General features: G+C 41.0%; 1 protein-coding gene across 4 annotated transcripts in view; it reads left to right on the top strand.

Moving 5' to 3' along the window:
- Positions 1-282: 282 nt before the first annotated feature.
- TENM2 (teneurin transmembrane protein 2) overlaps positions 283-12838 on the top strand; it is a 1030924-nt gene continuing 1018368 nt past the window's right edge. For all 4 annotated transcript variants that reach the window (XM_061149488.1, XM_061149489.1, XM_061149490.1 and 1 more), the window contains exon 1: positions 283-508. In XM_061149488.1, coding sequence (XP_061005471.1) covers positions 283-508 — 226 coding nt within the window. The remainder of the gene's footprint in view (positions 509-12838) is intronic.

Here is a 12838-nt window from a genome sequence, read left to right on the forward strand (position 1 = left end):
GTTAAATAGCATGGGAATTAATTTACTGCATCGAGTGATTCTATTTAGGCTGATTGTTTAAGTATACATTAAGCATTTGCAGAAGAGATGATGCAGCGCTGACCAAATTTGCCTTTGTGCGTTTTGATCTGAGTCAAAGCATGAATCAGAACTGAAGGCAGTAATTCTTAGAATCATAGTCTGAGTTTTTCTCCTGTGATGTTTCTAGGTGGCCACGTGACAAGTGCCCATACCCCGGCCTGACTTTTCAGAAAGCATCAGCCTTCTGCCAGACCTGAGATAATGGATGTCAAGGACCGACGACACCGCTCTCTGACCAGGGGACGGTGTGGCAAGGAGTGTCGCTACACGAGCTCCTCCCTGGACAGTGAAGACTGCCGTGTGCCCACACAGAAGTCCTACAGCTCCAGCGAGACCCTGAAGGCCTATGATCATGACAGCAGGATGCACTATGGCAACCGAGTGACAGACCTCGTTCACCGGGAGTCGGACGAGTTCCCAAGACAAGGTAGGTGGGGCTGCCCGCGCCGAGGGCCCGCGCTGTCTCACTTGCTTGCGCTGTTGCACATGGATGACTGAGGTTGGTGAAAACAGGGAGCAAAGCAGGTCTACATTAACTCTCCATTCAAGTGTAGTTTAAGAGAACAATCTTCTTGTCAACCCGTGTCAGATTCCTTTGGGGACCATAGAAGGGCCTCTTCTGTCCTGGACACTTCAATCCTTTGACAGTTTGGATACTTTTGGAGACATGCCAGGGTAGGTTTTGATCAGATGTAACAGAAAGCAGACCCTTGGCTCCATGAGGGATATCCCTGTGACCATCATGGATTGCAGTCCCAAGGAACGTGGAATTATCTGTGATTTTTAAACTATTCTCCTTGAAACTGAGACACAAGCCTCTAAGAGTTCAGATTTCTCCTCCTTCTCACATTGAGCTTCTCGGTTATATTCTCTTTGAACAAATCGTATAATGATAAAAACATATTTGAATCTCTCTCCACTCCCCTCCCATATAATAATCTTTAATTTCTCTCCCCCACCCCCAAAATATGTGGTGTTAATTCTGAATTATACATGTTTTTAATGTTTTGAAGTATAGGTCAATTCCAATTCCACTGGTATAATTCCCACAACTGCTTTCACCTAAACATAATTTTCTTATACAGTTTTGATTTCTTTGGGGAGGAGAATGTTTTCATCCTAAGCACTAACAGTTGGCATTCTCTTCTTAGTCACTATCCTTGGGGAATTTTGTTATCGCTTGTGCCGAGTTGCTGTGAATGTATGGACGCCTGGACTCAGGCACAGTGTGAGAGGTAGTGTGTCTAAGTTGTCTGGCTGGCTCCAGGTCTTATGCTTTGTGTACCAGCCTCGCCTTGTATGTGATTTACATAAAGTGTTAGCAAAATTACCAGCGGACACGCAAAACTGTAGTGAATGTACCAGGAAGGGGTTCTCTGCAGCGCCAAGGGTCAAGGTTCTACCTGCTGGTTTACTGCCTCATGTGTTAATACGGATTCTATAGTTCTTGTTCTCTGTCCCTGTCAGTAAATGTTACAACTAATTTAATTCTTCATTAGATACCCTAGCTTGTGTCTTATCCCTTTCAGGCCACTATAACAAAGTACTGTGAACTGGTAGCTTATAAATAGCAGAAATTTAGTTTGGCACAGTTCCGGAAGCAGGGAAGGTCACGGTCAAGTCCTAGCAGAGTTGAGTACTGCTGAGAGGTGACTTCCTGGCCCATAGACAGCCATCTTGTCCTGTGTCCTCATAAAGCTGCAGAAGGCAAGGAAGCTCTCTGGGGCCTCTTTTATAAGGGCACCAAACCCACTTATGAGGGTTCCACCCTTGTCATTCATTTACCTCCCCAAAGCCCTGCCTCCAGATACCATTGAGGGTTAGGTTTCATATACAAATTTTGGAGAGTCACAAACATTCAGTCTATAGAAGCTTCAAATTCCATCCCTGGTTTCTTAATTTCCTTAGCTTAGCTTGCTTACTCTTTTGTTTATTTCTTAGAAAACACTACTTATTTGTAATATATATGTATATCTCCTTTAATCCAGTGATTGTTCTAAAAAAATCGTGTTCTCAAGTGCTCCTCCATTAGCCTAGCTTCACCTTTTATATTTAATAAAACATTCCACAAAATCAGTGGAGAAACAGTTAAAATTTTATCTCTACTGCCTTTGTAGACCCTTGCAGAATGCACTTGTTATTTAATCTTCACTCTTATTTTCTGAGTTAACTGCATGTAAATGAAACACATTGCAAACAAGGGGAGGAGGGTTGCTTGAAAATTGCTCTGTATCAGATGTCTTTGATCTGTGAGTAACTTCAACAAGTGTTTTACTTTCTTAAGTTCTCACCAGACCCCAAAGTGCATGTAGTGGAAATTAGAAAGAAAAAAAAAAAACGAGGACTCACAGCTTAATTAAGGGAAGGCTTAACTATCCAATTTGATAAATGAAGATACCTGCCTGTTGCTTCCAGGGGTGTCTCTCATACAAGACTGAGATATTTTGAAAGGTGATGCACATTCAACAAGGTTGACGGCCTTTCATTTTCTGTTGTGTTTTCTATTTCCTTTATGATATTATTGCGTATGTTTTTGTTTCTCATGATTCTGGGCTAAAATGTGGCCTCTCCTTCCTAAGTCTCATTAAAGGTGCATCCTGGCTTCTGATCATTGTGCACTGAGCTGAAGATCCTAGATTATTGTTGAACTGTGGATTTGCCTGTCACCTTTTCCCTTATTAATATTTACATAAAATGAAACCAAGTGCCTGGGATTTTATTTTCAAATATACCTTTATTCTTCCTGTTTAATCTTGTTCCTCTCCATTGATAATAATGAAAGTTGCTTGGCCATATCAAACCCTTCGCTTTGCAATTAACAATTCACACATGCCTTGTGTTGTTATTGAGCCCATATTTGTTTGTGTAATGTGTTTGCATGAATTAAAAACTGTGCAGGCCAAAAGTAGAAATGAAAAGGCATTGGAAGTATTTGCATATGCAAGTGCAATTCCTTCTGAAGACATCTATGAATTTATGCATGAAAATGTAGTCAGTCTGAGTGGATCTACTTTGATGGGTTCTAAAATTGAACTCTGCAGGAAGTAAATAAGCACATATTTAAGGAGAGGAGGAACAGGAGATACAATCTGGCAAGCGGCATTTTCAGTGTGAAACTTAGCCACTCCAGAGAGGGTTAAAACATTTTACTCTCAGTAATAACAATAATTTTTTTAAAATGTCACACATTTCCCATTTTATTTTCTTATTCATGAAATCAAAGAGGAGGATCATCTCAGCACTTATTAGCCTAGAGGTACATTAGCAAGGATCAGAGCAGGATCATCTCCTACAGTATTCTTATTTAAAACCCAAGACAGCGATCATAAAACAAACACGCTTCTCACTTGCAAGCAAGTTTGGCAAACACAGTCGGATGACTCTCCAGATGCTCAGAGGGGAAAAGACTTGCCAGCTAGTAGAAGTGATTAGGAGCTGGGGTCAGACCTTGTCCAGTTTCCCCAGCTGGCCAGCAGCAAGCATCAAATCTGAGAACCTGCCAGGTCCCAGCAGGAAAGATGGGCCACAAGTTCCCCTGAGAAGCTTATGGAAATGCCCGTCAAAGTAAAACTCCTTCGCTTGCTTTCAACACAGAATCCTCCTCCTGCCTCCTCCTCCTGTGGGTCTCTCCTAAGAAGAGACAATGCAAATTACCTATCTGGCCTCTATTATGTTGGATTCTCCTGGTGTGAAGGGAGACAATGACTGACCTTAGGTCTGTGGCCGCTGGAGTAATTAGTAATTAGTAAATGACTAATCCTGCACTAAATAGCATCCTAGTGGTCTGAAAGTTAATGCACCTGACAAAAGTGACCAGTGGTCTGATCCCTGGGCAAACCCATTCCCAGCCTGATCTGTGAAATAGATGCCACTTTGAATAATACAGGTCAGCCAAGTTCTCAGCCAGGTTGTATCAGCTTGTCGTTTTGGACCCTGAAGTTAGGGTGTAGAGCAGTGTGATACACAAGACATCCCCCTGGGGCTTAAGAGCCTGAAGTTAAATGTGAACTCTGCTTTTGCATATTTATGTGCTTCTGAATCTGGTCTAATACTGTGCTTCACCTGGATTATTATACAGTCTTCAGATATATTGAATAGCAACAACAATAATCACCAAAGAGTAATGGCTAACAGTCATGGAGATTTTCTTCATCAGGTGCCCATTTAAGCACTTTACTTGTAGTAGCTCAGTTAATATTCACAGTAAATGTTGTAAAGTAGGTACTATTATTAGTCCATTTTTTTCTGGATTAGGAAAGCAAGGCATGGGAAGGTTAAAGAAATCATCCAAGGTCACAAACATAGGAAGAACTAGAGACAAGTTTCCCATACAGGAAGCTGGATTCAAGAGCTATGTTTAAACCAATGCATTTGAGTACTTCTCAAATAAATAAGTAAACCAATGAAAACCAGACATTCAGCCTCAGTCAAAGGCTGTGAAATTCAATGTATAAACCTTTTAGGTGTCAACACACCTATAAGGCTTTCTCAGTATAGGAACTATAATCAGCTAAGGTTGATGGAACCTAGAATGAGCTCCACCACCAGCAGCACTGCTGATCTAGATTCCTCTTCTTGCCCACTCCCCTCCATGTGCACAACTATCCCAGACTCCTTGGAAACCTTCCTTCCTACAAGACCTTTCCACAACCCACTCCTGTAGGAAAAAGTTTCCAGGGTCAATATGTGTGCCAGGCTAGTCAGCACCAATTCTTTGCCCTCCCTGAGGTCATCACTTTAATGCACCACCTCTCATTCTGGAACACTAACCAAGCAAGGGGTCCCTGTCTAAATACTTTTTCTTAGGTGAGCAGAGTTTCTGGGCTATAGTCAAGGCCCAGTGTATCAGAGAGTTCCACCAGGCTGCTTATCCCTCAAACAGCCCTCCTCTCCAGTTGGTAATGCAAGCCTCTTGAGAGGGGGCCGAGATTAAATTCTTTCTGTGGACCTCAGGCTGTCTGTTTGGGTCAAGGTTGAAGAAAGAATTGAGGGAAGATTGGAGTTTTGAAAGATTGCTTGTATTACTTCTCTCCATCAGATCTAGCAGAGAAATAATTTGACTAACCCTGTAAAAATACATCAACACATAACACATATGCATTTGAGACTAGGTTTGATTTTGGCATGTCATAAACCAGTTTTCACTCTTGTGATCTTTAAAATAATTTGGGCAATACATTTCTTCTCTGTGTAATTTGGCATAGCATAACTTTAACATGTGCTAATGATCTGAAAACTCACAAACCAGTAAACTCAAGCGGTTACCTGTATCAATGAATGTATATTATAATTATTGAAGTACATTGGAAATGTATGAGCATTTCTGTTTATACCATAGTCTTAATATAGTTACTTATCCACTGTACCCAAAGCACCATTTAGGTTCTGTTTTGAAAACCCTAGCCTTTTAATTTACCTGTAATGATAAACTTTTACATTTTAGGGACATTCAAAAGTTTGGTTGATAAATATCTGGAAGACTTGACCAGTAGCTTTAGGAGATTGCATTCCATTTATTCTTCTACCCCTAGGCAGGACTTCTTTTCATACTTCAACTGAGAATAATATTTTATCAATACTTCTTACTGTTTGGTTATGTTGTTGGTTTAAAAAAAAACTTGAAGAAAAGATAATTTTTAACACTTCAGTGGATAATGATCTGTTATCTTCTTGCTGGCTAACTCAAATGCTTGTTGCTTCATCTGAAAGGCATATGGGAGAGTAGTTGCAGACCCAGAGTTAAACTGTGTCTAAATCTCAGTATCGATGTCTTTGAGCAGTGTGACCTTGATCACATTAGAGAATGTAGACTGTCTAAGTCTTATTTTCTGTTCTTTTAAACATTTCCACCAATATGATTATCGGGACCCTTTCTTATGATGATGCATGTATCATGCTGTGGATGTTATCTTTCTGTTAATAAGTGCTGAATACATGCTAACAGTTATAATTACTATCATTTTAATCTTATAGCAAGCAAAAGTGGTGATCGTCCTCTTTCTAACCTTACAATATTGTGTGCAACACAAATATCCCTTTCCCCTTGCTTAGGTTTGTTTCCTGTGACTTGCAATAGTTCTGGCTCCTCGAAGCCAGAAATTCTGTTCCAGCTGCTGGACTCCCCACACACCATACCTTTTGCTCCCGAAGATGAGCATAACTCATAGATTATTTCCCTATTTTTAGAAAGGAATGAAAGATACCATCTCAGAAATGGCAGCTGATGCCAACACACTGTAGAGTTGCTAGTCAGACAGCTTTACAAGTAAAGAACAGAACAGAAAAATGCTTGAAGGTAGTGGCATTGGATGCAATGTTTTAACAGATGTGGCTTTTATAGCATAAAATTGGCATGTAAATCTGAGGAACGGGTTTAAATTACAAGATTTTATACATATAAACTCTGGATGAAAATGAATTCATTCTCATCATGCTGCATGTAATACTTTGAAGTCGTTGTCACTTAGAGAGTTGCGCTTTTCTGGAATTTCATTGTTGATATTCTCTGCCCTTCTAAGACTACAATCTTCCTGTCTCCCAATTGTTATTCTTTCAGTAATTACCTATTGTCAATTTTGCCTTCAACTTCAGATCTAACTTTCTTTGAATTGTTTTCCTTTTTCTGCTTTTATTTCCCCCCATGGTAATTCTCCATTTCAGCTGTGACGTCTCCTCTTTCTTCTCCACGGCATCTCCTTTAAAACAGCCTTGTTTGTATAATGTCAGCGTTCACAGCTTCTCTTTCTCAAGACTCATTCAATTACAAGTAAAAGCAGGAAAATATCCCAACTGAAATTAACTTATGCAAAAATCAGATGCTTTGTCTTACATCACTGGAGAATCCAGAAGTATATATGGCCTCACACTTATCATATCTTGTTCCTCCTTCTCTTTACTTGGCTTTTCGCTGGAGACAGATATGTTTAAAGATGTCTGTTGTTAACCCCACTCTCAGATTTCTTCCCTGGGCAGCACCATTGGAAGCAGTCTTTGGCAATCATCAGCAGAACATTCCTAAGGAAGGTTCAGGTGGGCCTGGCCTGGGACACATGCTCATGCCTCTGTCACTCTACCCTCAGTTGGCCGTGTCTTGGGCTTAGGCTATCCTGTACCTGGAGGTGGCTTATGGTGAGTACCTCCTAGGCCTGATGGCATTAATACTGTATAGCAAATAAATGTCCTGATATCAAACATAGGTAAGAAATATCACCATGTCCCCAGTACTAGCAGCACTCAAGTATGAAACACATGTGGTCTTTCCAAGCTCCATTTCTGCTTTTCCAATTGCCTTTGGAATATTTTTCTTAAAAAATCATGTGTCAAACGTAATTGTCTTTTCCTCAATGTCTGTTTCCTCCCCACCACACCCTCCCACCAAAACCTCAGTTTGGGGGAATGGTATCCCAACATGTGCCTCTTAGTAGAGTCTTGTAAGACTCTTTTTTTCTTGCTAGTCTATATTGATCTTCGCTATATCGTGACCATTATCCCTCTTAATTTTATTTTAGTCCCAAGCTTCCTAACCCATGGGAAGCTTCCAACATTGCAATATTGTCCCTCTGCTTCACCATTTAAGTTGCCTTTTTTCCCTTAGTCTTTCCCCTAACATTTTTTTTTTTTTTCTTTTGTATAATGGATAGTCTGGCGTTTCTAAAACACTGCCTTATTTTTAAGGAGTAGCCATGAGGCAACTGTGTTAAGTTATGGTGCTCAACAATGAATAAGGCAAAATGACCACTAAGCTCACAAAACTTCACAATCCTAAAGAGGAAAAATATAATAGACATAAAACTAGATTTGGTCTGATAAACACAGAAAAATGGAAAATATTAAATGGCTCTGGGGAGGTATCTCACCCAGAATTGTGCATCAGGGATCTCAGAAATTGTGACACTCTTGAAGGATGAGGAGGAGTTAGGTGATCTAAGAGGCAAGAAAGAGTATTCAGGCAAAAGATATAACATATCCAAATATCTGGATGTGACAAAGATGAGTTGTTCTAAGGATATAAAAGAAGTTCAGGTTAGCTGAATATGGCGTGGGGACATATGAGATGGAGTGGAAGGGAGAAACTGGTTCCTGAAGGCATTTCAGAGAAATTATGCTTGCTTCAGTTGATGGAGTATGTTACAGGGAGACAAGACGATCAGTGAGGTGGGGTAGGAGGCTGTGTTTTGTTTAAGCAAGGGAGCCTCGTGCCCTAAACTGTGATAACAGAGATGATCTGAGAAATGTTGTTGAGGAACAGAGATGGTTGACTTTAAGGACCCTATACAAGTGGGAGACAGGCATACTAATCTGGTTCTCTTGGGCATTGACTAATATGTTCTCCTGCAAAGAGAATATTGCCTTCCTGATGCCAAGATCACTTTAAGAATCAAAAAATATCATTGTTTGTAAATAACCCCTTAAAGTGGAAATCTCTAAAATTTTACTTCAAGTTTTCCTGCAATAGCAACATAAGTCAGCATATAAAAATATGGTATTATAAAAATTTGAATGTTTTTCTCAGTCTTATTAGGTTTGTCTATGCAAAGAATGGCACCAACAACAGAGTATCTCATATGGGTCCAGGGCAAAGAAAACATAGGAAAAGATTTATGTGTTGTCTGCTGCCCCTCTGTGTGACCATAACACATTGCTCATTTTCTCTTATTGGCTAAATAAATCATGAACTCATACCAGATTTGAGCACATGCCTGAGTGTATATTTTATTTCTGCCAATTGGAAACTTGACTAGCAAAAGCAAGAGGATGTTGAGAATATGAAATCAATATTTCCTGGCAACTCGTGGGACAAGCAAGGTCAGGGAAGGAAGTAGAGTCAAGAACATCACTAAAGTTTCTGGATATGGCAGCTGACTGCATGTTCCTGCTTATCACTGAGGATGGGCCGTTTGTAAGTTCAGATAGGATGTATAACGCAGACCTTTTGAATTTGAGGTGCCCTCAGGCCACACACATGTCAATGTCTAATAGACAGTTGAATGTACAACTCTGTAATTCTGCTGAGACATTTGAGCTGGATAGAGATTGAGGAGATGCCAGCTAAATAATTTTATGGGACTTGGTGTGATCCAGCCTAAAAACTGCTATAGAAGAGCTGTTTGTGAAGAAATTAAGTGGTCATTCTAATTAGTTTTGCTAATTGTCACTGGGAACGCTTTGGGCTTCCCTGGTGGCTCAGACGGTATAGAATCTGCCTGCAGTGTGGGAGACCTGGGTTCCATCTCTGGGTTGGGAAGATCCCCTGGAGAAGGGAATGGCTACCTACTCCAGTATTGCCTAGATAATTCCATGGACAGAGGAGCCTGGCAGGCTGCAGTCCACAGGGTCTCAAAGAGTCTGACACGACTGAGTGACTTTCACTTTCACTTTGGTGTGATCAACCAAGAAAAAATGTACAAGGAGCAGAAATAGTGGGCTTACATGAGAACACAGGTAATCAATCAATAGACAGGAAGAAGATCCTGCAAAGAGAATGCAAACAAACAAAGAAAAAAAAAAAACTTATTCCTTTAGATACTCTACTGAGTCCATCTAAACTTGACTTAGCATTAGGTAAAAATAAATAAAACAACACCTGTTATATTTCCCATGCCACTACAATGACTTGGCTTCCATTTTACTCCCTAGATCACAGGTCACAAAGTCAGTGCACACAGGCCATGCTTGGCTCCTGTGTTTCCTTTGGTCTACAGATTGCATTAGACACTTGAAGGGTGTGCCCACAGCCATTCCATCTGGTTCCCATTTGCCACACGTGCCATGGCTGTTTTTTGTCTTAACACCTGTCCTTCTCTGTAGTCTCTGAGTTTACATGCCAGGGCCCTGAAGGGTGTTGCCATTGCAAAACCAACCAGAACTTTCCTGTGTCCATTCCTTCCTTGTAGACTATCTACCTGCCTATTCCAGATTTATTCATCCCACAAGGCCTAAACTTCGGATCCCCTCTGTGAAGAAAGCTCAGCCTTCTGATTTCCACGGGCCCTCCATGGCCATTCTTGTTGTCGTTACCTTTTAATGAGTTACTCAGAAACCTTCACACACGGAAGTTAGGACTCCCACAAATAAGGAGATAAACTGTTGCAGAAACCAGTACTCGAGAAACCAAGCACCACACTCAGAGAGTGGGAGAACTCAAGTTTATCACGCCGGCGGGCCCAGAGGAGTTAACACTCCAAGCTCTGAGCCTGAACAAAGGGGTTGCAGAGTTTTTATAGACAGACTATAGTGGACAACACTAGCTGCTGATAGCCTGGTTTAAACCAAGGGGTTTCTCATGCGCGGGAACAGCAGTCAAACTGGGGAGGGGAATGCCTGACCTTTACAGGGACAGGCATAAGATTAAGCAGGTTTGCAGGAGCTGGGCAATTGCAAAAAGCAGGACAAGGGTGAGTGAGATAAGCTTCAGCTCCTAGTATTGTAAGTCCCCACTTTCTGAGACTACGTGACCCATATGATCCAGACTTTGCAAAGAGCAAGCGGAGTTAAAGAGGCAGAAGGAGCAGGAGGTTATGTAAAATTTTAACTTTTCTTCTTCAAAACAAAGTGCAGTTTTCTGACTCATGGAGGCAGTGACAAGAGAATTTATTTCCATTAGTGGTTTGTTTCCTGTTCTAATGAGAAGAATTTAAAGCACCATGACTCACAGAAGGAATCTGCTTAGAAATCTGGGTTGTGTATCTCTGGCATGGCAATATCAAATCTCATGTTGTGAAATGCCAACTTGCAAGAGTTTTCTGCAACACACTTTGACACGCCTATGTTGAAATTCACTACCATTTGCTTTTTCTGCGTATTGGCAATCCAATGACAGTATTGGCTTTTCCAGGCTGGTGCTACATACTGCAGTCCTGTCTCTTTAGGGACCTACTGTGTCATATGTGTAGGGAGCCTTTGGTGCACTGTGATTGGTGGCAGGATATAATTCAGACCAGAAGCTTTAGAAAAACGTCACTGTGAGGGGTGGGGTAATTGCCTATGCCTGTCTCAGGATACTTTGCACTCTTGAGTTCAGAAGGGGTGCTGGCTCACCCACTCATGAATCATCATGCCGATATCATCAAAGGAGACACTCCATTTTCAGTGTCATGTTTTAGGTTTATAATTTAATTTTCAGCTCTGGCAATTCCAGAAGCATCTCTAGGGACATATGAAGGGGAAGGGGCTGGTGTCTGGCCACCGTGAATTCACATTCATTTCTTAATTGGCACATATATTTCACAAGCCCTCTCATTTTACTGCAGCCGGATTCCATCATAGCACCAAGTTACTCAAAATTCCTTCCACACTGACTGCTTTCCTTTCCACTCAACCTCAAGTCAGATCTACTTTAGTAATAAATGTCTGCTGGGAGCCATCAGAACAAATACTGAGTGTGCACAAAGATATTAAAAATAAGTGCAACACAGACTTATTTAATAATGTCCAATAGCCTTTTATAATAATTGGAATATTTTACCAAAGTTACCATGAGAATTATCTTTAACACATTTTCTCTAGGATGGGAAGATCTTTCTGGGGAAAAAAAAAAAAAAACCTACACAGAGAAAATTCAGAGGGACTCTGTTATATTCTTAGCTGGACCTGTTATTCTCCTCCTTTTTCCAGAGCTTTTTCTTTGGCCAGAACCACCAAATGTGAAGCTTCTCTTTGTTCACCCTGATTTCTGAATAGTAGGCATCGGGCAGTCACTGTCCCAGTGGGATGTGTTTTATTTTAAAAATAGTTTGAAGTGCTTCCTTTTCAATTCCCCCTCGTCCATGGCCACCTTGACTATATAATAGGTGCTTCTCAGTCTGTCCTTGTACAGTTCAGGTCCACTCCACATATGGGGAATTAAAGCAGTCAATTTATTTGCAGCTCTGTGAACCAAAATGTTGAATTTATTTAAAGAGTAATTCCAGTGGATTAAATTTGTTTCTATGGATCTATTTGCTGTAGCTGGAACATTGACAGAAGAGAGGACTATTACTTTAATGTCCTCAAAAAAAAAAAAAAAAAGAAACAGTCAACTGCAAGGTAAATATCCATAGCTCCCAAAAATCCCTCTCAAAATGACTGCAAATGCAGGGGACACTATCAACTTTAAAAAGGTTCCCAACCACCTGGCAGCCTCAGGATCAAATGTTCCTTAGTTCACAGTGGCAATGCAGTGAATGCTCACAGACTAACCCCCATCTCTACCCGTTGCAAAAGCCCAGCCTGGAGGTGACCCAGTTAACACTTTGGCTTCACAAGCCCAGAGATTGAACAGCAGGGAGGCTCCAGCAGAGTGCGGAGATGTCCTAGCTGAGCAGGGAGGAAGCAGCAAGTGGGGCCACCCCCTCATGTCATTTCTGTCTCTGGACCAGTGGCCACTCATTAGCCTCTTCTGGGGAGTTTTGAATTTCAAAAGTCCCCACACCCAAGCCAGTTCAATCAAAATCTCTGGCAGGGGAGCAGGGGAGAGACGCAGGTTTGGATCTAGGCATCAGTATTTTTAAAACGGTACTTTTACATAAATGAAACATCTCAAAGGATTGAGCGCAACAAGGACACACTGCAGAAAGTAACAGTTTCTTTGATAACTGATAGCATTCCAAGCTTACAGGGCCTAGTACTCAGCATAGTGACTTGAAATCTCACTTTTCATGCAGAAGCCCCTAATTCCAGTTTTTTCCTAATTCTTAGAGGGCTTTGATTCATAAATACTGTACAGCCAGAAGCACATTACATCATGTTTCCAAATCAAATCAATAATAAGCAGCTATTT

Source organism: Dama dama, chromosome 9 (assembly GCF_033118175.1).
Source record: "Dama dama isolate Ldn47 chromosome 9, ASM3311817v1, whole genome shotgun sequence".
Classification (NCBI taxonomy): domain Eukaryota; kingdom Metazoa; phylum Chordata; class Mammalia; order Artiodactyla; family Cervidae; genus Dama; species Dama dama.